General features: G+C 39.5%; 1 protein-coding gene across 9 annotated transcripts in view; it reads left to right on the top strand.

Moving 5' to 3' along the window:
• Positions 1 to 25,841, top strand: part of KIAA1328 (KIAA1328 ortholog) — a 429,714-nt gene that overhangs the window by 356,589 nt on the left and 47,284 nt on the right. For 7 of the 9 annotated variants that reach the window (XM_027960769.3, XM_060405327.1, XM_012103324.5 and 4 more), the window contains one exon: positions 4,896 to 5,004. The exons of the other annotated variants lie outside the window; for them this stretch is intronic. In XM_027960769.3, the coding sequence (XP_027816570.2) occupies positions 4,896 to 5,004 (109 nt within the window). The remainder of the gene's footprint in view (positions 1 to 4,895; positions 5,005 to 25,841) is intronic. 9 annotated transcript variants of the gene reach the window in all.

The raw sequence follows: 25,841 nt of genomic DNA, 5'->3' as shown, positions 1-25,841 counted from the left end.
TTAAGAAGAAGGAGGGAGAAGGATAAAATGGCGGAGTGGCAGCATGTGGAGTTCACATCTTCCCACAGAGGCATCAAGAATACATCTACAAATGGAACAGCTCTCGCAGAGCACCTGCTGAACACTGGCAGAGGACCCTGGACACCTGAAAGCACAGGAAAAGATGAAAGAGAGAAAAGGAAAGAAGAGGAAGCAGGACAGGATCTGTGGGTCTGGGTTGCGGGGATGAGGAACTGGAGGAGAGGAGAGGTTCCTGCACCCAGGGGACCCTCCTCACTGTGGGGAGATCAGCTGAGGCAGAAGGGGGGACTTGGGTTCTGGAGGAGAGTGCCACAGCCGTCTGTGGCAGGCGGGACAGAGCGAGACGTTCACAGGCGTGCTGTGTGTAACCCTGCGCACCTCAGCCTCAGACGTGTGTCTGCCAGTGTGGACAGGGGGACTGGTGTGGAACATGGGGTTTGGAGAGCAGACCCGACAAGAGGAGGACTGCTGTTGGCTGCCCGGAGACAGCCTGAGGGGATAGGAGTGAGGAGCTCCACAACCAGGAATGCTGCTGGAAGAAGCCCAGAATGCTGTAGAAGTGAAGCGCCACTGTTGAGTGAGGCATGAAGGGCAGAGCTGCCGTCACAGCCTCATCCCAGTCGGCTGCTGCCTCCCCAGCTCCTGCCTGGGTAAGCACACGCACCCCAGCCAGTTGCCACCTCTCCCCCCTCCCTCCAAAGCGCCAGTGCATCTCAGTCGCTGCCTCTGCCCCCTCTCACTTAGGTGGGGAGCAGATGCCTGTGGGTGGCCCACGCACAGAGGTGAGGCTGAAACCCAAGCTGAACCCCAGGGACTATGCAAGGAAGGAAGAAGGTCTGAAATCTCTCCCTGCTGCTGCACGAACCACAGATTAAATAGCTGTGACCATCTTCATAAACTCAGCACCTGCGGAACAGCTGAATGGACAAGTGCCCCCACAACTGAGACAGATCTGGTTGTAGCAGCTGTGGAACTTGTCAGCACTACAGTCAGGAGTGGACCAAGTCAGTCTGAGCTGCCCCTGTAGTGCCTGCAGTGGGTCCAGATCCAGGATTCCTGCAATCCTGAGACCTGATTTGAGTGGATTTATGCTGGCGGCCCAGTGAAGACAAAGCCTGATAAGACACCAGGGCCAACTGCTGGCATACACACTGTTACAGTGGGGCTGAGAGCAGTGCCAGCAACACAGTAACTTCGGAGCTCACACAGCAGGTGAAAAACGACACAAGAAAGCATACCCACAGATGAATAGCGCCAGAGGAGGAATTCTCAGTGTCTTCTCTCCCCGTGGGAGTGCCCCAGACCTGCACCACAGATGAGAAGCACAGCAAGAATAAGATCTGGGGCCTCTACTACAGCAGCTCGGGAGCAGACCCTACCTCTGACAGAGCAGTGACAACTACAGAGCGAAGGGGAGCCCCCCCAAGCTCAATATCCAGGGCAGGCTCTGGTCACCACACCAGCCAAACCCCCATATCAAGAGGATAATGGCCAGCATACGCTGAGGAAAGAGGTGGCAAACATTCATACTAAAAACAGCCCTCTCACCAAGCAATAAACACACACATTTAAAATAGCCCTCTAAGGCTGTCTGAGGGTCTGGAATTGGGTGGAAGAACTGCCAACATTTAGTCTTGAAGGCCAGCAGGGCTTAGGTAAAAGCTCCACAGGGCTGGGGGAAACAGAGACTCCACTCTTGGAGGGCACACACAAGATTTTACATTCACTGGGACCTAGCAGAAAGCAGTACCTCCATAGGAACCTGGGTTTACCTACCCAGGGGTCTTGGAGGATCTCTTAGAGAGACAGAGATTGACCATAGCTCACTGTGGAGACAAAGACATTGTTAGCGGAGGCATCGGGGAGTATTAATCTGTGTGAGCTCTCTCAGGGGTCCCCATTTGGAACCACTCAACAACCTGCAGGTTCCAGTATTGGAACGCCTCCAGTCAAGCAACCAGCAAGACAGGAACACAGCCCTACCCATCAGCAGACAGGCTGCCTAAAGTCATCCTGAGCTTACCCCATCCCCAACACATTCCCTGACACAGCCCTGCCCACTAGAAGGACAAGACCCAACTCCACCCGCCACAGGGCACCAGTCCCTTCCATGAGGAAGCCTGCACAAGCCCCTGGACGCACCTCACCCACCAGGGGACATACACCAGAAGCAAGAGGCACTACGATTCTGCAGCCTGTGGAAAGGAGACCATAAACACAGTAAGTTAGACAAAACGAGTCAACAGAGAAATATGTGTTACAGACAAAGGAACAAGATAAAAGCCTACAGGAACAACTAAATAAAGAGGAGATAGACAATCTACCTGAAAAAGCATCAAAATAATAATAATAAAGATCCAAAATCTTGGAAAAAGAATGGAGACACAGGCCAACAAGGTACAAGAAATGTTTAACAAAAAGATAGAAGATTTAAAGAACAAACAGAGATAAACAACACAATAACTGAAATGTGAAATACACTAGAAGGAATCAATAGTAGAATAACTGAGGCATAAGAGCAAAGAAGTGAGCTGGAAGACAGAGTGGTGGAGATCACTGCTGCAGAAAAGAATAAAGAAAAAGAATGAATAGAAATGAGGACAGTCTCAGAGACCTCTGGGACAATGTTAAACACACCAACATCTGCATTATAGGGGTCCCAGGAGACAAAGGGCCTAGGGAAATATTTGAAGAGATCATAACATGGGAAAGGAAATAGTCACATCCAGGAAGCTCAGAGAGTCCCACACAGTATAAACCCAAGGGGAAACATGCCAAGACACATACTGATCAAATTAACAAAAATTAAATACAAAGAAAAAAATGTTAAAACTAGTAGATAACATACAAGGTAATACCTATAAGGTTATAAGCTGATTTTTCAGCAGAACCTCTGTAGGCCAGAAGAGAGTGGCATGCTTTATTTGACAGCAAAAGAGACAGATGTATAGAACAGTCATTTGGACTCTGTGAGAGAGGGAGAGAGTGGGATGATTTGGGAGAATGGCATTGAAACATGTATAATATCATATAAAAAACGAATCGCCAGTCTAGGTTCAATGCAGGATACAAGATGCTTGGAGATGGTGCACTGGGATGACCCAGAGAGATGGTATAGGAAGGAAAGTGGGAGAGGGATTCAGGATTGGGAACACATGTACACCCGTGGTGGATTCATGTTGATATATGGCAGAACCAATACAGTATTGTAAAGTAAAATTTAAAAATAATAAAGTGATGAGAGGGGAAAACGTACAACCTAGAATACTCTACCCAGCAAGGCATTCATTTAGATTGTACAGAGAAATCAAAAGCTTTACAGACAAGCAAAATCTAAGAGAATTCATAACCACCAAACAGCTTTACAACAAATGCTAAAGAAACTTCTCTAGGCAGGGTAAAAAGAAAACAAAAAGAGACCACAGCTATAATAGAAACAAGAAAATTAAAAATGGGAAAGCTCATTTGCCTGGTAAAGGCAAACATACAGTAAATGTGGGAAATCATCCACACACAAATATGATATGGTACATATAGATAATGGAATATTACTGAGCCATAAGAAAAGAAAAATAATGCCATTTGCATCAACATGGACCTGGAGATTGTCATACTGAGTGAAGTAAGTCAGAGAGAGAAAGACACATATCATATGATACTACGTATATGTGGAATCCTTAAAAAATGACACAGATGCACTTATTTACAAAACAGAAATAAAGTCACAGATATAGAAAACAAACTTATGTTTTACTAGGGGGGAAAGCAGAAGCAGAGGGGAGGGATAAATTGGGAGATTGGGATTGACATATACACACTGCTATGTATAAAATGGATAACTAATAAGGACCTACTGTGTAGCACAGGGAACTGTTCTTAGTCCTCCATAATGACCTATTAGAAAAGAATCTAAAAGAGTAGAGTTATGAATATGTAACAACTGATGCACTTTGCTGTTTGGCAGAAACTAACACAGCATTATAAGTCAACTATACTCCAATAAAATTTTTTAAAACATTTTTTTAAAAATGAAACAGTAGCCAGAGCTTTTCCTATAAAAAGCATCTATCAAAAAAGAAGTAAGATGAGATGATCTGCAAGGTCTTTCCGGCTTTATCATCAGAATGTGATACATGAAAAAGCTCAGTTACATTTTCAATAAATTAAAAGTTGGAAATTTTTGTTCAAAATGTTCTTTAAAAGAGGAGAAAATTATTAAATAAGTAAGAATAAAACAAATAAAAACAAAAGATTTTTTCTTTCCATGCCATGTTATTACTTAGAACTCCAAAAGTAAAACGTAATTACCAACTAAACCTTGCTTGTTAGAAACAGAAACCAAATTAGCCCCAGAATGGTTAGTTGAGCATCTTACTTGTTTTAGCCCAATGTTGAGTTCTTTGAAAGAAGCATTCACAATTTATGCATACCTTGAAAGTTTTTTGGGGGTAGAATCAATTTAATTTGGAGGGCTTAAAGGTACAAATTTTCTATTTTCTATTTTGTCAAGGAGAGGAAAGAACTTTTCTTAAGACAGTTAAAAGGAGCAAAATAAAGCAATCTACTTTCTTGGGCGTTTTTACCCTAAACGCAAATCATCAGGACTTTAATAATCAGGTTTACCAACCAAATCTCTAATTAGTCTGTTATTGCACAAATCCACTTATTTAAAATCAAGATATTGTGGACCACTGGTGTTTACAAAACCAAAACAACCCACCGAGCTTTCCATCTGCCATTGTTGCATTTCAGAGGGGAAGACAGCTTACTTCTAAAGCTTGGGGATTCCTGTAATCTCTCATATATTATTCATGATAGACTCTTGCATTTTCTTTTATTGAATGCCCGAATTAGTTCCTTTATTGTACATGCAGGGACAGTGGCAGAAGTTCGAAAAGATGCATCTACGTCTCCTATGACAGCAGGGAGCCAGAAGGAGCTTGTAACCCCAGCTACATCATCATCCCAACATGACAGCTCCCGGTGAGTTTCAGGGATTCTTTGCTTTGCCATTCTCCAGGTGAGAACTTTTGCTGAGTTATTTAATAAAAAGTGAAAAATCTTAACAATTCTTAATGTCTCCAACTCAAGAGAGAGGCCCTTATTTGGAATCATCTAGATACGACCAGGTAGAACCCCTGGAACCCTTTCCTTTATCCATGTGTGTCCTTAATTGGTAATGGTAATTGACAGGGTTTCCACAGAAACACAACGCTAATCCTACCTTTCATCAGAAAATGTTTAGGAGCAGGTCCTACCCAATTTATCCTGAAATGGTTATACACTTGGACTATAAACTTAACTTACTGAATCAATTGATACTGAAAACCATAGTGGGTTTTGTACTACAGTTAAATGACTGTCAGTATTTACTTATACCAGAGACATTTGAGGAGCTAATACTTTGATTGGCCTTTTCTACAGTCAAGAAAAGAAATATGTTATTAAAATTTCTCATGTCTAATAAGCCAACTCCTATATTATACATTTAAGGCTGAATATATAAACATTAACACCAAAAGGGCATGTTTGTGTTTCCTTCGGGATATGATTTTTTAAGCACTTAAAATCCTAGCATCTTATCCAATAAATATAGATTTTAAGACTTAATTTTAAAGAACTTTTGGGAAATGACTCAGCACAGAGGATAATAGTAATGGAGGAGTTAAGGTAAAGAAGAAAGGCAATCTGGGTTTTCAAATGAATTTTCCTATCTTTGATGCAAAGATCTTGGATCAGATCTTTAACACTACTCTAATGTGTTTTTGATAATTGCACTTCAATTTCATGAGAGGCATAAAAAAGAAGAATAAAATGTTTCCCCAGTAAGCGTTTTATAGAACATCCTCAGCACACATTTTCTGAAATGACCATATCAACTTTGTGGAGTTTTATAAGCCCAGGTTAAAGTCACAGTGAAGACTCGTATCTACAGACGTTAAAAAAAGGATTCTTTCTCTGTTACTTCTTAATACTGCACATCAGCTAAATACAGATTCTCAGAAGCTTCTTAAATAATGAGCATTTGACTAAATAAAACAATCTGCAGCAGCCCAGATTTTATCCTTAGAAGTGCATGATGGCATATTATAGGTCTGCAATACAAAGTGCAGAGTTGAAAAAAAAAGATTCAGTACTATGAAAATCAGTTACCAAGAAAGCACAGTGGTTGCTTTCCAGATTTCAGAATCAAGATTATTTGAATTCTTTTTATTTCAAAGTGTAGAAAAGGAATTTTTATGGAGTACTTTTACATATAAGCTTTTAATGCAATAGGAAAGCCTGTTATTCTTCATTCCAAGAAACCTTTGACAGTACTGAGAAGAACAAGAATAAAAGCCCTTTCCCTGTCTACCCAAAATTCCAAGAATTGTCAAGACCTGCAGAAAAGGATGGGGATGGAACAGGGGATGTGGGGGACAGTTTTTCCTTTGTTCTCTGGAAAGTGCTAACACCTAGGAGAGTCCCATATGGGTCCATGTGCAGGTGATAAAACCCAGCATGGCAAAGTCATCTTTCTCATTCGCAGCGTAGGTTGTTAATTGTTCTCTCTGCTGCCTGTCAGTATAATGTGAAATTTTCATTCCCCATTCAAGATGGGAAAAGTTGTGGCTGAAAATGTTAACATTTGCATTTTTATTTGTTGATTTATTTAAAGGACAGCCTCTCCTACAGCAATCCATCACTTGGTGACACCCCGAATATGAATAATGTATTGTAGACTTGCGGTTACAATGTGTAATAAGTGCTAGAGACAGTAAGGGAATGTTAACTATGTTGCAAATGTAATATTTATTGACGCGTAAAGTTTATTGCTTTCGAGGTTCAATAATGCTGACCATAGGACATTAATATCACTTATCCTGATTTTAGCAGGGCACCTTTGTGTGTGAAAATATTCATCTATCTCATGCTAACAAAATAAATATGTAATTTACAGCACAAGCAAAGAGGGCTTTATAGTTTTCTGTGCTGATAGTGGCAATGCCTCTGTCTTTCTATTTTACGTCTGGCCTCCAACACTGATCACACACTCCTTAGGTGTCCAAGAAAGTAGGCACGGTGGGCATCTTGGCACAAGAAGGTGGCACCACTGAACTAAACAGTACCATGCATTTCTGCTTGACCAGAACAGGTAACACCCCTAGACCATTACACCTGAAGAGAGGACTGGAGGGACTTTTCTCCCCGTCATTCCCGATACCAGTGGGTAGCTGCACCTTTGCTCACAAAGCTGAATAAATACTTTTCCTGACACAATTCTGAGTCAGACTTTACCCAATTCAGCTTGATCTTCTGGTCTCCAGTATGGAGCCAGAGCTGGGCAAGTTACCAGTGAATTTGTTATGAGCAGAAATGTTGCTGATAATTAACCCTTTTGGGCCTTCTAGAATTAGTTGTGTCCGTTGCCAGCATAAAGATCATATAAGAAATATCTGAGATCCAGAGCAGAAGAAGTAATGTTAATTAGCAACCATCAGCTGTAATTGTCATCCCCATTAAGATGCAGAATTATGTATTTCTTCGTTATAAATAACCTTTCTAATTGTACTTGATGTATGCCAATTTAATCAAAAAGCATACTTGCAACAGGCAGATATTTGCATTAATGTAGCTTTGAATCTTCAAATCTTTTATTTTAGATTTGAGGAGAAAAGTCTATTACATGCTGTATATTTTTTAAATGTTGGTATCTTTTTCTAGTCAGATATGTATATCTGGAACATTTTATATTAAAATGACAGTATCTTGTGAAGCTGTCCATTGAAACAGAAATCTTGTCACTTTTTAAAGTATTGGTGGAGTTTCCCTCGGTCTTATGACAACTCAGTGATGATTGTTCTAAACTGATAAACAAAGACAAACACCAGGCCTGCAGCAGCAGTGTTAGTCACTCAGTCCCTGAAGTAAAAGGTTACTAAGGCCCCTCCTTGCTGTTCTTCCCTGACTCAGAAGAGCTAAGGCCAATACTCTTGAACTGTTTTTTTCTCCCCACTCTGAGATATGAAGAGAGAAAGACAAATCTCACCAAATCATGGCCAACTAGTGAATTTTTGGAACTGGAGCTGTGGCTAGCATTATTTCTAGGACATACTGTTCACCCCAGGAATCTAGGGTTTTGTGTTTTTTTTTCAGAAAGATTAGTTTATATCACAAGAGCAAGTTGAAGTTTTCTATTTTACTTTGTTTGGTTTGTTTTTTGATGTATGTCATGGGAGATGATTTTGTAGAGCTTGTTTCTTGTTGAGGGAGGTTGGGAAATATTTGTGTATGTGCTTTAAAGGACTTAATAGCTTATTGAGGAAACTTTAAAAAAAAATAATAAGCTGAATTTGTTTGTTTGTTTTTTGAGGCCTTGGCCCTTTGCTGTCAAACCATATGCTTAATATGTTCCAAAAAATTTGCTGTAAGTTTCCACCTTGCCAAGCTTTTTATAGAGTAATTGCCAGGACACAGTCGTGCTCACAGGCTTCTGTTCACTCGCAGCTGACTTGAAAGTCAATTGTGGAGCATCCACTGAAGTTGAGATTGAAGGACCCAGGCGTTGCTTCTTAGCTGTTTGGATGACTTTTACTTCTTTTTTTCTTTTTTCTGATCCCAAATTTCAGTGTTTTTTCATTCATTCACACTGTGTGAAGCTTGGATTTCGTTCTGAGGTATTTTATGGGCAGTAAGCCCGTAAAACTCTGATTTAGAGTAAGAATCTGACAGACTTGCTTTAAGGGTCAGAATTTGTTTTTATAACTTGATAGGAATTTAATCTAAGAGAAGGGAAAGGATTGTGTTTCCATCACACGTAATAGCCAGATTGCAACACTTTCTTGCACTTGTGCCCAGAATCCTATCAAAAATTCTTTTCTTTTTTTAAAATCAGAACTTTTCCTCACCTAGACAGTCACACAAATATTTTTAGTACCTAACCAGATCCCCTCATGTGCCTAGCACATAACAATGTGTTATTCTCCCAAGATGGAGAAAGAAGAACTAGACTAAAATCCATAACCTCAAACTAGAGCCTTGTAGGCGCTACTTGGCTTTATGTGGTCTGTTTGAACAGTAGACCTCACTGCCTCTATACAGTAGAGCTTATGAGTGGTGACTGTATGTGACGATATTGGCTTCTATTCATTGAATGCCTGTTGTGTGTCAGGTATTGTGTTGGGCATGTTCAGATATGTGCTTTCACAATATACGTTCATACAGATTACGTGTCATTGTAAAGCTCTTTTTAATGACTGTTAAAACTCGTTTTCAAAGTATTGAATTTCTCTTAGAATTTTCAAAGTGATTTCCAAAATGTGAACTTCTAGGCCAAGAACTGTTATTTTAACTTTGTCTACCCTCAGAATAACAATTTCACAGTACACATAAAGTGCCATTCAGTATAACATTTCCATTTTGTGTGTATTGTAAATAACAAAATAAAAATAAAACTTAATAAACTCCAAGAAATAGCAATAGACAGGGAAGCCTGGCATGCTTCCATCCATGGGGTTGCAAAGAATCAGACACAACTTAGCAACTGAACAACAGTATGAAATATATTGCACAAAATGATGACAAATAAAAGGGGATAATGTGAAAACTTTATAAAAGAATCGGTTGAATATGTAAAAGAAAATATGAAGTTATAAATATACCTATCTTATATATCAGGAGATGAAAAGCTCAGCCATTCAAAAGGGTTTTTATTTAAGCCAAGTTGATAAATTGAAATTCCCTGCTAGCAGGTGCATCAATACCAAGAACAGTTGCATGCATGGAAATTTTTGTGTGTTTGATGAAGAGATGTTGCTTTTAATTAAGCCATGATTTGGGGCTGTTACTGTAATTCCCACTGTTAAAAGCCATTAATATAATCATCCATTCCTCTTGTACACACTGCTTATAGAGTGTGTAAATTAAGAAAACAGAAACAAATAGGCTAAATAGAAATAATAAAGACATAGTTTAATTCCAAGAAATGAATTCAGCTTGAGGAAACCCGTCAATACATTCTTAACATAGAAGGAACACACAGTACAGAGAAAGTACACATCATAACAGCTGACGTTTACTAGCCGCTTAGAGTTCTAGTCCCAGTCTCAGGAAATCTCTCTAAATTCTAGTGAAGGGATTATAAGAGCTATTTTACTGCTAATATGTTTCTATATTTTCCGTATGTTTTATAACAATGTGTATTACTTAGGTAATTTTGAAAACAATATTTAAAAGAAAACAAAGAGCACACATTCATAGGAAGGGAACCCATTTCATTATTTTATACTCCGTAGTGCCAAGTAGTTGCAAAAAACCTGTTATCCTTGGAACATATGACATAATTATGTTATTTCTTTGTTGAGCCAGCAATGGGTGAGGATTATGCTTCCTCGGTGGGTCTTCTCTAGGGGACTGAACTCTGAAAAATGCTGTGATTAGTGACATCTGTTCAGTATTTTCAGTTCCTGCCATCATTTCAGTTTTGGGCCTCATTTAGACTTGCTCATTTGGTCCAAGGTCATCAAATTCCCTTCACTTAAGTATTAAGAAACATTTGTTGAGTGTTACTTACTATCCTAGTCACTTAACTGCTTTTATAAAAATTATATATGTTGCCTAATGTAATCCTCACAATCATGAGAAAGTAAAGCCCAGAGAAGCAATTATAGAACATTTAAGAGCCTGGGAATAATGATTATAACACCCAGGTTAATAGGCCTAGGTTTCAATGCTAGTTTGTGTGGGTTGGAGCAAATCCCTTAGTTTCATCTATAAAATGGGGATAATAATATGTCCCTCATAGGCTTGTCATCATGGTTAAGCAAGATAGATTACATAAAGTACTGAGCACAGTCCTGGTACATGGCTAATCGGAGCTGTCATTGTAGAACTTCCCAGGACCACACAAGCAATAAGAAACAGAGCTCAGATTTGGACCTTGCTGTTACAATTCCAAACTCTATGTGAATTCCCTGACAAAAGGTTAGGAATAGGGTTAGGCTCATCTGAGAGTGGGCAGTACTGCTGCATTTTTTAATATTTCTTGCAAACATACCTGAGCCTGATTCCTCATGTGAAAATAAGAGTTTTTTAACTACCTTGCAAATTTGCTCAGAGGATTAGACATGACTAGATATGCAAAGCCTTAACTTGGGGCTGGGTGATAATATGCCCTCAGGGTTAGCTTCCTTTTCTGTGCTCTGGGAAACAAGATTTGGGGAGTAACTGGAACACAGTATATGTGAATGGCACAGGCTCCCCTTGCAAAATGCCCTGAGTGGCAGAGCTGTACAGAAAAATGTGGCTTAGAAGCAAGCTGAATAACCCTGCATTCAAAGTTATTTATAATGGATTTCTTTTCATAATTATCCCTTTGTGAAAATTCTGAAAGGGTTTAATTCCCTTTAGAGCAGTGGTTTGGAAATCTATGTGCACATTGGAGTCACTTAGGAATCTGTCAAAGTAGCAGTTTCTAGGCCTTACCTAGGTTAATTGAACCAGAATTGCCAGAAATGGGCACCAGTGATGTACAATTTTTATTTTGCCAGATGACTCCAACATACTTGGTCTAAAGACACACTCTGGAGCTGCCCATCTTTGCACTGCCCAACCCCTGCACACTGGCATTCTCCCTTTCTCCTTTCTGCCCCTCGCCTGTCCCAGGGCCTCTCCCCTCAGTCAGCAGCTTTCTGTAGCCGTTGTCATCTTCTCCCCCAAGGTACTATCAGGATACATCGGTAGCCTGCAGTGAAAAAAAATTATTAATAAGCCCTTGAAGAACTCCATTCATCAATCTCAATTGTTGAAATTGGAGACTAATCACTGGGACATATTGTTGATGGCTTTCTTCTCTATGAAGTGTATGGACACATCATTCTATCCCTGAAGGAACTCTCAGCAAACAGGAGAAAGATGCCTGAGGAAATAATTCCTAGTGCTTTCTGCCACTTTTCTCCTCCTCTGCTTTATCCTTTTTTCACAGTACTTATCACCTTCCAATATACTGTGTAATTTACTGATATATTTTATCATCTGCCTCACCTGTGTCACATGGAACGTAAACTCACGAGGATGAAGACTTCTATTGTGTTCATTACTGCATCCCTATGCTGAGCAGGGCCTGGCCCATGGTAGACATTCAATAAAATATTTATTGGATGAATGAAAGAATGAATTAGTAATCACAAAATGGATGTTTCCTTTTATTTATTCATTCAGCCACACCACGTGGCTCCTGGGATCTTAGTTCTCCAACCAGGGATTGAACCCAGGCCTGTGGCAGTGAAAGTGCCAGGTCTCTGGACCACCAGGGAATCCCCCAAAATGAATGTTTCCTTTTAAATTTATCAGTTCAAATATTCATATAGACAACAATTTTCCTTCATTTCTTCTCTATATCTACAAAAGAATCATGTTTATACCCAGCTAATATTAATACATTTGTTGTGCTTCATTTATTTTCCAGAACTTCCTCACATTTTCATCTACTTGAAGATTTTCCCATTGTATAGAATTGGAAATGTTTAGGTTGTCAGGAGGTTTCCAAACTGGATGGCAGCAAGGTCTCAATTGTGACCAGTTTTAACATGTTCTTTGCATTGGGATTTGTTGTTTTCTTAACATCTCACAATTATCTTCGCTAAGTGAACGTAGAATGTATACCACTCCATTATCTTGTGTTCATCTGTATCATAGAGCTTCTTCTAAAGCTCTGCTTAGGCCTGTGGCTAGGTTTCTGTTTTGGTTTCCAGCTGTCTATCCTATTTCTAAACTATACTCTCCATTTAGAGATGAGATCAAAATGGAAACATGTACATTTGACTCTTGATTTCAGAGTAAGTTACACATTTTGAAGATAAAGTAATGGAGAGATGAGTATTTTTTCAAAAATAACTAAATAATTGATTTCAGAATAACATAGTTTAAACTTCTTTTCAAAATCTTTGGGTTTCCTGCTGGCCAGTAGTTTAGAAATGCTAAGGAGATAAACCAACTTGGCTCCACATCATTTAAAGCACAGGGACAAGCAACTCATGGGTATTGCTGGCCTTGCCAGTTGACAGGAGGCCAGGTGTAATTTATGTTTCCTGAGATAATGCTCTGTGAACATGTATTTACTGAAGTTTTTTTCTTTTTTGAGGTTTAAATGAAATTGTATCTGGAAAACATTAGATTTTACTTCAGGAAGGATACTCGGAGTAAAACAGAAAAAAGTTAGGATCCTTGAAGTCCAAATTAAGGTCATTAGTCATGCTGAAAAAGGTGACTGGGTATTAGTGTAGACTACATACTTTGCCTTAGGACAAGAATGGTCAGGATTGTGTGTGATAGTGCCAAGTATGCCACTGAGTAAAATCAAAGACACTATCAACAACAAGACTTGCGATGAAGAAGACAAAGAATAATGTAGCAGTTAATAATCATTGACTAATGCATTTTCAGCTCAGTTGTACATTTTTGCACAGTTTATGTATTCAAATATATACATTGTTATATTGAATGGGTGAGTGAAGTCGCTCAGTTGTGTCCAACTCTTTGCAACCCCGTGGACTGTAACCTACCAGGCTCCTCTGTCCATGGGATTCTCCAGGCAAGAATACTGGAGTGGGTTGCCATTTCCTTCTCCATATGTGTTATATATACTACTTTTAATATATTTAATACACTCATATTTTCCCATAAACTGTTTGCTTTTGATATTAATAAGCCCCTTTCCCAAAAAAGATGTTGCAGTCCTTTTTCTCACATTCAACCTACGTTCTCTTCATTTCTTATGGAGAAATTCATTTTAGCATTTTGCATTATCTACAAATTTTTGTGAGTCTAACCACAAAACTTGAGACAGGTACATGGAAATTTCTTGTAAATAATAAAGAGAAACACATGAATATTGTTATTTTCATTAGCATTAGTACACCTTTTATGGGACCATGTATGGGCCACTTGGTGTACAGATCCTAATATTACTCATGAAAGAAAGAGTCCAAGTTGGTCTTGAAGCTCAAGAGTAAATGGCCAGTGCATTACTTATTTACTTACCAAGACTTTCATTGATTTTCTTTCTGTTGTGGGTGCCTACTGAAATAAGACTGTTACTAAGATTCAAAGCTCATCATCTCATTGCTTTGTACTCACCCCTAAATGGCTGCAAAATGATCAACTTGTCTGGAAGGGTAAGCGTCTTGGCCAGCAAGGGGAACATGATTGATAGTACACACGAGAGGGTGTTTCTTCCTTTGGGAAAGCTGGGAAATTCTGAAGTGGATTGTGACTTGTATTAGTATAGGGACCCTGCTTCAAGCTTTCCCTGTCATAGGACATGGGCTACTTGAAAACCAGAGCCAATCATTAGAGTCGAGACGGCTCCATTCCAGACCGGGACAATGAGCAGAAAGTAGACAGATCGTGTATGTAATCGCATGTCATATAAAAGTCCTGCCTGCAGTTGTGCTTCTTGGAGAATTCATCCTTTCCACATTTTGACAATTTAAAAATCACCTGGATTAATGTTCATATTAAATAATAATAATAAATAAGGGATATAAGAGAAAGTGGATGGGATTGTTAGCCATGGGATTGATTTTTAAATCTTATTTAGTAAATAAAGGGTGATGGAGGTTGTACCCTAGGGATTGTCTTCTTTCTGTGACTCTGAGTAACCCTGAAAAAGTGAAAGTCGCTCAGTCATGTCTGACTCTTTGTGACCCCATGGACTATACAGTCCATGGAATCCTTCAGGCCAGAATACTGGAGTGGGTAGCCAATCCCTTCTCCAGCCGATCCTCCCAAACCAGAGATCTACCCTAGGTCTCCCACATTGCAGGCAGATTCTTTACCAGAGACACAAGGGAAGCCCAGAGTAAACCTACTGAGGCATTTTAAGAGCCAGAACAAAAGCTAGAGCTGGTGCATCATGCCATTTCACAATGAGTAAAAGGATGTTAAGTTTATTTTCTTGCTGAGGGCTGTCTCTTCCCCTCACCCTGGAAGAAATGTGTACAACAGAAGTCGGCACGGTCATGTACTTGGCACGTGGTATAACCTGATAAATGCTAGAAGTATCAGGCCTTGGGACACTTGTCCAACCAGTTGCAGCTTGGACCAATCACCACAAATGGCATTCTGTGTGGACTGTCACTCGGATGCCTCTACATGTTCTTCATTAGTGAATTGGTGCCCTCCTGCGTGGGGAGTTGGTGGTGCAGTGTGTCCCAGCTCGGAGGAGACTTTTCTGTCAGAGCTTGTACTCATCCTGTCCAGTCCCATGTCTGCTGTCTTCACTATCTCAGCTCCTGACTGCGAAACAAGCTGCTCCTAAACTAGAAGTTCTCCATGGACCCGCTGATACACCTCAAAACCAACCCCTGTCTTCGGGCATTGGAAAGAAACAGAGTGATGGGGCAAGAGCCAGATTCTGGTAAGAGCTGAGGGGTTGCCTCATCTCAGGGGCAGATCCTAATTGTCACACAGGCCATTGGTTTACAAAAGGAACAAGCTAACTAGTGGCAGAACTAATTCTGGGGCTGGCCCTGGAGCCATGGCACCCTGAACAGCTGGAGAGTTAGAGGTCGGCGACATCGCTGGGACGCAATTGATGAGCCACCCTGAGCCAGGGCTGCAGTTTACCATCGCTCCTCATCCCTTGTGGCTCAGCTGGTAAAGAATCCACCTACAGTGTTTGAGACATGGATTTGATCCCTGAATTGAGAAGATCCCCTGGAGAAGGGAAAGCCTACCCACTCCAGTATTCTGGCCTGAAGAATTCCATGGACTACAGTCCATGGGGTCGCACAAAGTTGGACATGACTGAGCAACTTTCACTTCACTCATCCAGGTGCAACTGGAGCTCAGTGGCTTCTCCAAACCTCTCCCTCCAGTCCACTGAAGCTTCACCAGCTTGTCTCAGTTCTTGTATCTGCCCCCTTTGAGTATAAACATTTTTGTCAGCAGCGAACTGTTTCTGTGGGTGTACAGCTATAGGTCACATGGCACTGACTTTTATTCAAACCAGAAGGCTTCATGCTACGACTGGAGTACTACGTCATTACCTCAGCAGAGTCTTTTGTATCAACGTGAGGATTTCAGTGTCACGCCCTGCAGACTTCATGGTCTTCCGTGCTCTCTTTGCCTCTGTAGTGGCATAAAGGGTAAATCCCTGTGTCCCTTTCATCTTAGATTGAAAAAAGTAAAGTTGATCCATTTGAGATCTCCAAACAAAGACAGATAAAAATCTATTGGCAAAAAGCTTTTATTAAAGAAAAAGAGAATTATTTTCAGCTAATATGGCTTTCCATATGGATGAATATGGTCTCAAGTCATGAAAGAGGAAAAAACTTCTGGGTTAACGTTGGCCTCTGGTCCTATTTCATTATTACAGATTATCTTGACTTTACTAATTGAAATACAAGGTATCCTCAAGTGTTTAGGTATCATAAAAATCAGGCTGGAGCCAAGATCTGTTTCTAACCAGTCACTGCTGGCAAAGAAATTAAAATTTCTCCTTCAAACAGCTGTTTATTTGAAAGAGAGAAGGAGGCATTGTAGTAGAGAAAGCTGTTAGTATTAGGAAATGTCTGGAATAAGTTAATAGCAACCAAGGTAGAAGCAAATCAGAACTTATTATTTAAATTGAATATTTCATTAAAATAGAATCTTTAAAATGAAATAAAAAACCTTACATCTGGAAGTTTGCATATCAGAGGCTTAAGATCAAAGATATCACAGAATTAGAGTCATAGCTTAATATCATATATTGTTTAACATTAACTACTAAGAGATATATTCATTTAACCTTTACAAAAAGTATGAAATACTGTGTGGCCTATAAATTTACCTTCTTGCCACCACCTTCAGCCTGTGGCCCCAGTAAGACTGAACTGCCAAATGAGCTCAATAGGCTATGATGCGGGCATCCAGCTCTCACTCCCTCATGATACCACCTGTCTTCCCCAGAGGGCTGTTGTGTAGGGGCAGGGAAAGCCATTTGAGAATCTGTTTGCTAATTAATTTTTAAAGGAACTGACACCAGTGATTGGCAGCAGTCACTTCAACATTTATGCTTAGTTGGGACAGTTGTAGTGATAATATATTTTTTTAAGTGACATTTGAAACCACCTATAATCCTCCCACCCACTGTACACACCACTGTTAATATTTTAGTCTTTTGTGTATATCCTTCCAATCCTTTTTTTTCTTTTACATCTTATATACTTCTCTTTTTTTAAACTAACTTTTTCTAAATTGTGAAATATCTGGAAGTTTAAAAGCAAAACTCTTCTTTGTGTTAATCATCCCATGAGTAAATAAGAAACAGGTAAGTAAAAATTAGCAGTGCTAAATAAAATCACCTGGATAGACCTGTCAGCAGCGTTGATTGTTGGAATGAGAATGTACATGTTTCTCTCATAAGTTACCTTAGAGATGTTATGATAAGATTGTTTCCAATAAAATGTCTCTTCTTTTTTCTTCTTTATTGGATCGATACACAAATTTAATGCAAAGTATAAATCACTGCTATAAAATATATGCATATTCTAAATATGACTCTTAAATCTGTCCTTAGGATGAAAAAAATATGTATTAAAGTTAAATCATACAGTTAGAATAACTTTGTTTGTAAAGGAAAAAAGATTGATCAAGTGTAATCTTCCTGGTTAGGAGTACTGCAAGACAAGGTTTGCTGGAGTATACCACTCCTATCTGGGCTTCCCCGGTGGCACTAGTGGTAAAGAACCTGCCGATGCAGGAGACATGAGATGTGGGTTCGATCCCTGGATCAGGAAGATCCCCTGGAGGGGTGCATGGCAACACACTCTTGCCTGGAGAATCCCATGGACAGAGGAGCCTGGCAGGCTGCAGTCCATAGGGTCACAAAGAGTCAGACATGACTGAAGTGACATAGCACACACACACCATTCCTATCTGCCCATTGCCATTCTGCTTTGACAGTTTTCAGAATTAGAGGCAGCTTTGACAAGCCATATTGCTTTACCTTGTGGCCATCTGGAGTTTGACCTAAGAAACTCAAACTAAACTCCAAGCCTCTCGTAAGACACCAAAATAAGGTTGGATTTGCACCTTAGCATACCCTATTTATTTATTCTTTTACCTCCCTCCTTCCATTTATCGTTAACTTTGACCCAAACAAGGGACATCAGGCTTAGTTACTGTGCTGGCCCCATGCCAGCTCTAATGAACAAGAAGATCTTCCCCTTCCCACCAGTCTTCAGTCTTTCTTGCTGACACCTCTTGTATTTCAGTATCAAATTTATGGTACTTTTCCTTGCCATCCAGTTTTCTAAATTCTTTCAAACTGGGATAGATTGCTGATCTGTCTGAGTCTTGTTATTACCAGAGCCAGTGGCCTCCCCAGTCTTGGTGATGCTGTCAAAACTCCAGTTTCTTCCCCATTAATTTCTTCTTCTTCCGTTCCATGTGTTTACAACTGAAATATTTTCACCCTGTTTGGCCACCCTTGTTTTCTCCTCTATTGACTCCCCTTCTTTTCCTTTCTTTCTACTGAATCATTCTAATTTTTCTAGCATCAGTAAAGTCCACTGAAAGAAGTTAGAGAAGTAAATCAGATATCGTTTCTTGCACTGTTTCTTATCCACACCTGCCTGTCCAATAACACAGCATAGAGGGAGGAACGCTCGGTGCACTCTAATCGCATCTATTGTGGTGGTCTGGGTCTCTGCCTCCCCACTACTCCCCAGTAACAAAGCATTGGGGGAAGCACTCTAATCACGTCTATCATAGTGGTCTGGGTCTCTGCCTCCCCACCACTCCCCAGTAACAAAGCGCTGGGGGAAGCACTCTAATCGCGTCTATCATAGTGGTCTGGGTCTCTGCCTCCCCACCACTCCTCGGTAACGAAGCGTTAGGGGAAGCACTCTAATCGCGTCTATTATAGTGGTCTGGGTCAGAGGCATTTCATTAGGAGGATTTCCTGGCTACTGTGATGTCAGGCAGACACAACTTGTATTCAAGCATATCAGCTGTTCCACCAGTGGCATTCCATTTAGTAGGCGAGTTGCCTTTTTCAGGGTACATGCTGTGTACTGTTGCTCTTACTCCAAAAGCTGGATGTTCCCCACCTCTAATTTCTATCCAAGCTGTCACAGACTATGACCAGTTGGGGGTCATACATTAACCAACAGGTGCTCTCTATGCAGCTGTGTCCAGAACTAGGGAAACAGTCTGAGTCCACAGTCTTGAAAAATCACTGAAGTGGTGACTTTTCTGGGAGCCACCTATATTTATCAACATAGTAGGTGAGCTCTTTAACTGTATGTCCCCCAGTTTCTGTTGTTTCACAGCTTTGCCCTCCGCCAACCTGTATCACCTCCTTTGTGACCAGAGGATGGAAGGATATAATCTGTTAAGTTAAACTGAAAGAATCTGAGGACGCTTTCTTCAAAGAACTTTCATTCCAGCTTGCTTCCAATCAGTTCAAGTCTCCCAGCTTCAGCTATGGTGCTGAGAGCAAGCAGTACACCTTAATCTCCAGCTCATGCTGTCCCCGCTGACACTGAGTTTTGCCTAGACTAAGGGTAACAGCCTGTGACATACACACAGGGAAACTGTGTGTCGGGGTGGGGGTGGTTTGTTTTGTGTGGGGTTGTTCTCCTTTATAGGTATATATAAAGTTTATGAAGTCCATCTACCCATATTGCCTTTCTTTTTGAAAGTGTAGACATCCATAAAACAAAACATTACCATTTAGTCTTGTAATCTTAAATTCCAAACAATGTACTGATGAATTATTTATGCTATAAAATGTTTTTTCAATAATGTGTAGCATAAAATGGGATAAATGCATATCTATACGTGCCCTGAACTTTTTAAAGTGCAGGCTAGTAAACAGGGCAACCTGGCATCATTTTGGCCTGGTGGAGTTCACAGGCAAGCATTTCTCCTTTCAGTTTTAGTTTCTGCATTGTGTTCCTCGGAAGTCAGCTGACTGCTCTTGCAGCTGGAACCCTGCAGGTAACATTCTTTAACTCCAAACTGTCTAACAGTGCTTTTCTCTCAAGATAACCAAGCTTAGGGTCTATAAATTTCACTTGTCATTCTGGTTTCCAAACATATTCAATTACGCTTTAGTTCATAATTAGTTGGAAGCTACAATTTCCATAGAAAAGAGAACATTTTATATTAAATGACAATTATCCAGCTTCATGATTTCACAAAATGATTAAGATGCTAGAAAATAATTAAGATATTTTAAGTTTCCCAATACTGAAAAATAGAAGCATGGGGAGCTGTGTGTAGCTCTTGTTACAATGACAGGACGAAAAAAAATTCTTCTTAAATAATTTTATTTTTATCAGTTCAGTTCAGTCGCTCAGTCGTGTCCGACTCTTTGCGACCCCGTGAATCGCAGCACGCCAGGCCTCCCTGTCCATCACCAACTCCCGGAGTTCACTCAGACTCAAGTCCATTGAGTCAGTGATGCCATCCAGCCATCTCATCCTCTGTCGTCCCCTTCTCCTCCTGCCCCCAATCCCTCCCAGCATCAGAGTCTTTTCCAGTGAGTCAGCTCTTCGCATGAGGTGGCCATGCGAAGATGATGCTAAAGAGCATCATTCCTTCCAAAGAACACCCAGGACTGATCTCCTTTAATTATTTTTATTTTATTTTTATTTTTATTTTATTTTGCTTGGGGCTGGTGCATGGGGATGATCCAGAGTGATCTCCTTTAGAATGGACTGGTTGGATCTCCTTGCAGTCTGAGGGACTGTCAAGAGTCTCTTTATTTTTATAGTTGCATAAATTATCAGATTTGCCCAAAATTTCTTTTCTCCAAGATCCGCTACATTGCTTGCACGTGCGTGTGTATGTGTGCTAAGTCACTTCAGTCATGTCTGACTCTTTGCAAACCTATGGACCATAGCCCACCAGGCACCTCTGTCTGTGTGACTCTCCAGGCAAGGATACTGGAGTGGGTTGGCATGCCCTCCTCCAGGGCATCTTTCTGAGCCAGGGATCCAACCTGTGTCTCTTATGTCTCCTTTATTGGTGGGTGGGTTCTTTTCCACTAGCGCCACCTGGGAAGCCCACATTGCTTGCAAAGTTATAGTCTTTAGTGAAAACTACCAAAGAGCAAGAGCAAAAGGCCAAGAGTAGGCATTTCATAAATCTTACGTGGTGAGTTTTGTTGAAGAAGAGGATTGGGTAACTGTCAGAAGGCTCTTTCTGTTAATAGTAATATCTTTGTGTGAAAACTTAACTCAGGACTGACAGCAAGGAGAGAAAATCATACGGGTCCACAGTTCTTCATCCAAAATTCTTAGAGCCAAATGTATTTCAGAATTCACAAAATTTTAAGTTAAATGGTTTACATACTATATTGGATACAGTATAATGTATGATTATTCATACCAGGGAAGTCCAATGTAATAAACAATACGTATAAATTGCCTCATAAAGTTCAGGTCAGATTTTACAACAAAATAAATTTGAGTTAGGTCAGATATTGCTACCAAAAAAGTTGTGAAAAAACTTTCACTTTTTATTAATCTTAAGATTTTACAATTACAGATAAGGATTCCTTGCCAACATCATCACTGTTGGACATTTTATTTTATTTATTCCTAGTCCAGGAATCTCCATAAAAGACATTGTCTCTACTTTCCTCTAGAGTATTTCTTCATATTGTTCTCTGAGACAGAGGCTATACAGATTTCAGGAGGAGCCAGTAAGGAATTTCAAATCCATTTGGGTTAAATATTCAGAGAAAGAGAACTAAATTAAATTGTTTTTACAATCACTGTCTTATTCAAGAAATAAAAATTAATAGGGCTATTTAGTGAAAAATAGGCTTTCTCACACCCCAGTTTCCCAGCAGCCAAGTGCCCTCAGTGGATGTAAACTCTCTCAGTTTCCTGTGTGTTTTTTCAGGGATAGATATACATGTATGGTCTTGAATGTGTGCACTGTAGAACTTAGCTTGTTTTTTTAAATCCATACAATGTCCCACTGTATGAATGTACCACAGTGAATTTAACCAGCCCATTAATGAGTGAATATTTGAGTTATTTTCAGTCTTTTATGATTGCAGAGTATAATGCTTCAATGAATATTCCTATATATGTCATTTATACATGTGTAAGGATATCTGTAAGATAAATTTCTAGAATGTAGTTGTGGGTCAGAGATAAATTCAGTATAAATTCTTATAGATAATGCCAAATGGCTTTAATAGAGGTTGTACAGCTTATATTCCCACTTGCCTTATTTGAAAGTGCCTATTATTATACTTCAAAGAGTATAATCATAAAGTTCTTTGCCAATCTAAGAGGTGAAAATGGTATCTTTTAGTTATAATTTACATTTTCCGTGTTATGAGTGAAGTTTCATACTGTAGTCATTTGTATTTTCTACAAACTATTGTTCTATTTTTTGTCTGTTTTTTCACCAATATGTTAGTCTTTTTTCTTTACATGTTAAAGAAAATGTAGTCCTTTTGTAATATGTCACAAACATTTTCCCCAGCTTCTCTATCATCTTTTAACTTGGCTTCTATGACACTTTTTCCCATGCAGAAAACTCCCCCATGCAAATAAATTTTCAGGCCCCTTTCAATCGGTCCTGCCTTTGACTTGTCTTTAGTCATGTCACTCTGCCTTCATTCATGTAATAGTTTGTTATGATAGCTTAAATGGCACATTTATCCAGAGTTCTTTTCTGATCTTTCTAGCTAATCTCCCTTTCTCTGCCTATATCTTGCTTCCTAGCAACAATTCAAAATTAATAGTAATAGTAATTGTTGTTGTTGTTAACTTGCTCTGCCATGTCCGACTCTTTGCAACCACATGAACTGCAGCACACCAGGCTTCTCTGCCCTTCACTGTCTCCCTGAGTTTGCACAGACTCTTGTCTATTGAGTTGATGATGCTATCCAGCCATCTCATCCTCTGCTGCCCTCTTCTCCTTTTGCCCTCAGTCTTTCTCAGAATCAGGGTCTTTTCCAGTGAGTCAGCTCTTTGCATCAGGTGGCCAAAGAATTGGAGCTTCAGCTTCAGCATCAGTCCTTCAATGAATATTTAGGGTTGATTTCCTTTAGGATTGACTGGTTTGATCTCCTTACTGTCCAAGAGACTCTCAAGAGTCTTCTCAAGCACCATAGTTCAAAAGCATCAATTCTTGGGTGCTTAGCCTTTTTTATGGTCCAACTCTCACATCCATACATAGCTACTGGTAAAACCATAGCTTTGACTATACGGGCCTTTATCAGCAAAGTGATGTCTCTGCTTAGCTTTCATTTATTGAGCGCTTATATACCAGGCATAGTGCTAAATGCTTTGCAAACATTATCATAATTCCAAAATGAACATTGTCTTTGTCCCCAACTCAAAGATAAGGCAACTGAAACTTGGAAAAAACTAAGCATTTTGCCCCAAACCAGTTAGAAACTGGTAGAACCAGGATTCAAATATAGCATCAGACTTGGGAGCCTGAGCTCTTACCATCACCTTAAAGTGTTTTTATAAAGAATATAAATTTGGAGCTTTACCAAAAATATTGCAGTAATGATCAGCCCTATAAAGATGGTTAAGGTATTACTCTCCTTGAAAAGCAAAGTCTTGGGCATGAAGATTCCCAAATTCTTACGTATTTATTCACTTTGTTATTGCCTGTTTCTCATTGGTGTCAGTAAAGCTATGACATTTAAAATAGATAAAATAGAATGGTCATCTATTTGAAATATATATCCATGTGAATTTGGCCCATTGAATTGTTCTACTTTGCTGAAAGTCTCTAGGTACAACTTTATTTATATGATAATGGCTCACAGAGTAACAGTTTCATCAGCTGTATTCATTTCTAAAAGCCCCAGCACAGCTGACAATATTAACCTTGTAGATCTAGATGCTGAGACCACAAGTTTGGTTTAAAAATAGCAGTTAGACTTCTCAGCCAACACTAATTTCAGTTTATCTGATACTGTAAGACTAACAGCATTGAGAAAGCAGAAGAGAACCTATAGGTGGTCTTAATTCCTCCAGTTCCCATGTCAGAGTGATGCCTGGACTCTCCACATCTTGCTTGTAGACCATGGGGACTGGTTGTCATGAATATGAGAAAACAGTACATATCTTGTGGAGATCACTGATACTTATCTAAATTCACAGTATCTCAGAAAGGAAGATAGATAGATCTTTATAAACCTGGCTAGATTATGGCATGGTAAAAGCAAACCTAATTTGAGCTGTTTTATCTGAGAGTTCCTGAACCCTTCACTGTGTTTTGCCATCTTATTTCTGCTCATCAAAGCCAGTTATGTTGGCATTACCTTGTATGAATTTAATAGAAAGGAAGTTTGAGAAAAGCATACTTTAAAGGAAATATTTTCAAATAAACTGTCCTTAAATCAACACTCGTGACCAACTACTGATTTCTTCCTTAAGATAACAGAATAGGAATGCTAAATACAAAATATAGCTAGAGTAAGACTATATAAAAGCTATGGAGATTCTTTAAAATTAGAGCAATGGCTTCTCATAAAACATAATACTGCTGTAGTTTACTTACAAGAATTGTGTGGATCTCTATGCATTTTTGTGAAATGATTTCCAGAATATTTTGTTAAGTAAAAAAGCAGATCATAAATCAGTACATAAACTTGGCTCAGTTTGTTTTTAAATACATGTGTGTCAATGTATGTCTAACTGTATATGCATGTATAAGCATGTAACTAGATAAAGAATGTTTAGAAGGATGTATACTAAACTCTCGCCTGGAAAATCCCATGGACAGAGGAGCCTGGTAGGCTGCAGTCCATGGGGTCGTGAAGAGCGACTGAGCGACTTCACTTTTCATGCACTTTTGACTTTCATGCACTGGAGAAGGAAATGGCAACCCACTACAGTGTTCTTGACTGGAGAATCCCAGGGACAGGGGGGCCTGATGGACTGCCATCTATGGGGTTGCACAGAGTCGGACACGACTGAAGCGACTTAGCAGCAGCAACAGCAGCATACTAAACTGGTGATCTCTGGGAAAGAGAATGGGATTTGTATTTGGGTAGGAGATGAAGGGTTGAGGGGAATATTATTTTTCTCTATTTAATTCTATATATTTGAATTTTTATAGTGGAAACATACTCTTAAATTACTTGAGCAATTATGTTTTTTAAGAAAACAGTTGTGACAGAGTAATTTCATTTATCTTTTATTCTTTATTTAAGAATACAATGTTTCATGGAGTGGGGGATGGGAAAGAATGTCAAGGGGGAGGGGACATATGTATACTTATGGCTGACTCGTTTGTTGTATGGCAGAAACCAACACAAAATTGTAAAGCAATTATCCTCCAATAAAAAATAAATTTTAAAAATTACAATGTTTCTTGCCCTTGTAGTTTCCAGTGTAGTGAGGGAGGCAGGCATTAAACAAATAATTCCAAACTGTAATAAATGCAATGAAGGAAAATAGTAGATTATTATGAGAAAAAAAGAATTACAGCAATCTAATTTAGACAGTGGAGTTAAGGAATGCTTTTCTGAAGCAGTGGTATTTCAGTTGGTATCTAGTAGGATGAATTACAGTTTAAAAGGAGAAAAATAGATAAGTGATTAATATTCAAGTGTTCATCTTGTTAATATTCTTAACTATTCATATATACTATATATACTTTTCTGTATTAAAAAGGAAAAAGGAAAAAAAAAAGGGGACAGGGAGAGAAAGGAAGGAGAATGAGAGAGGGAAAACATTCCTAATAGACAAAATAGAAAATATGCAGGTTTCAAGGCAGGAAATAACTTATCCATTCCAGAAATAGAAAGAAGACCATTGTAGCCAGATTATAATGATTGAAGCAAAAAGTCGTATGTGAAA

Source organism: Ovis aries, chromosome 23, assembly GCF_016772045.2.
Source record: "Ovis aries strain OAR_USU_Benz2616 breed Rambouillet chromosome 23, ARS-UI_Ramb_v3.0, whole genome shotgun sequence".
NCBI lineage: Eukaryota > Metazoa > Chordata > Mammalia > Artiodactyla > Bovidae > Ovis > Ovis aries.
Note: the sequence above shows the minus strand (reverse complement) of the source record. Positions and strands in the feature narration are given on the sequence as shown.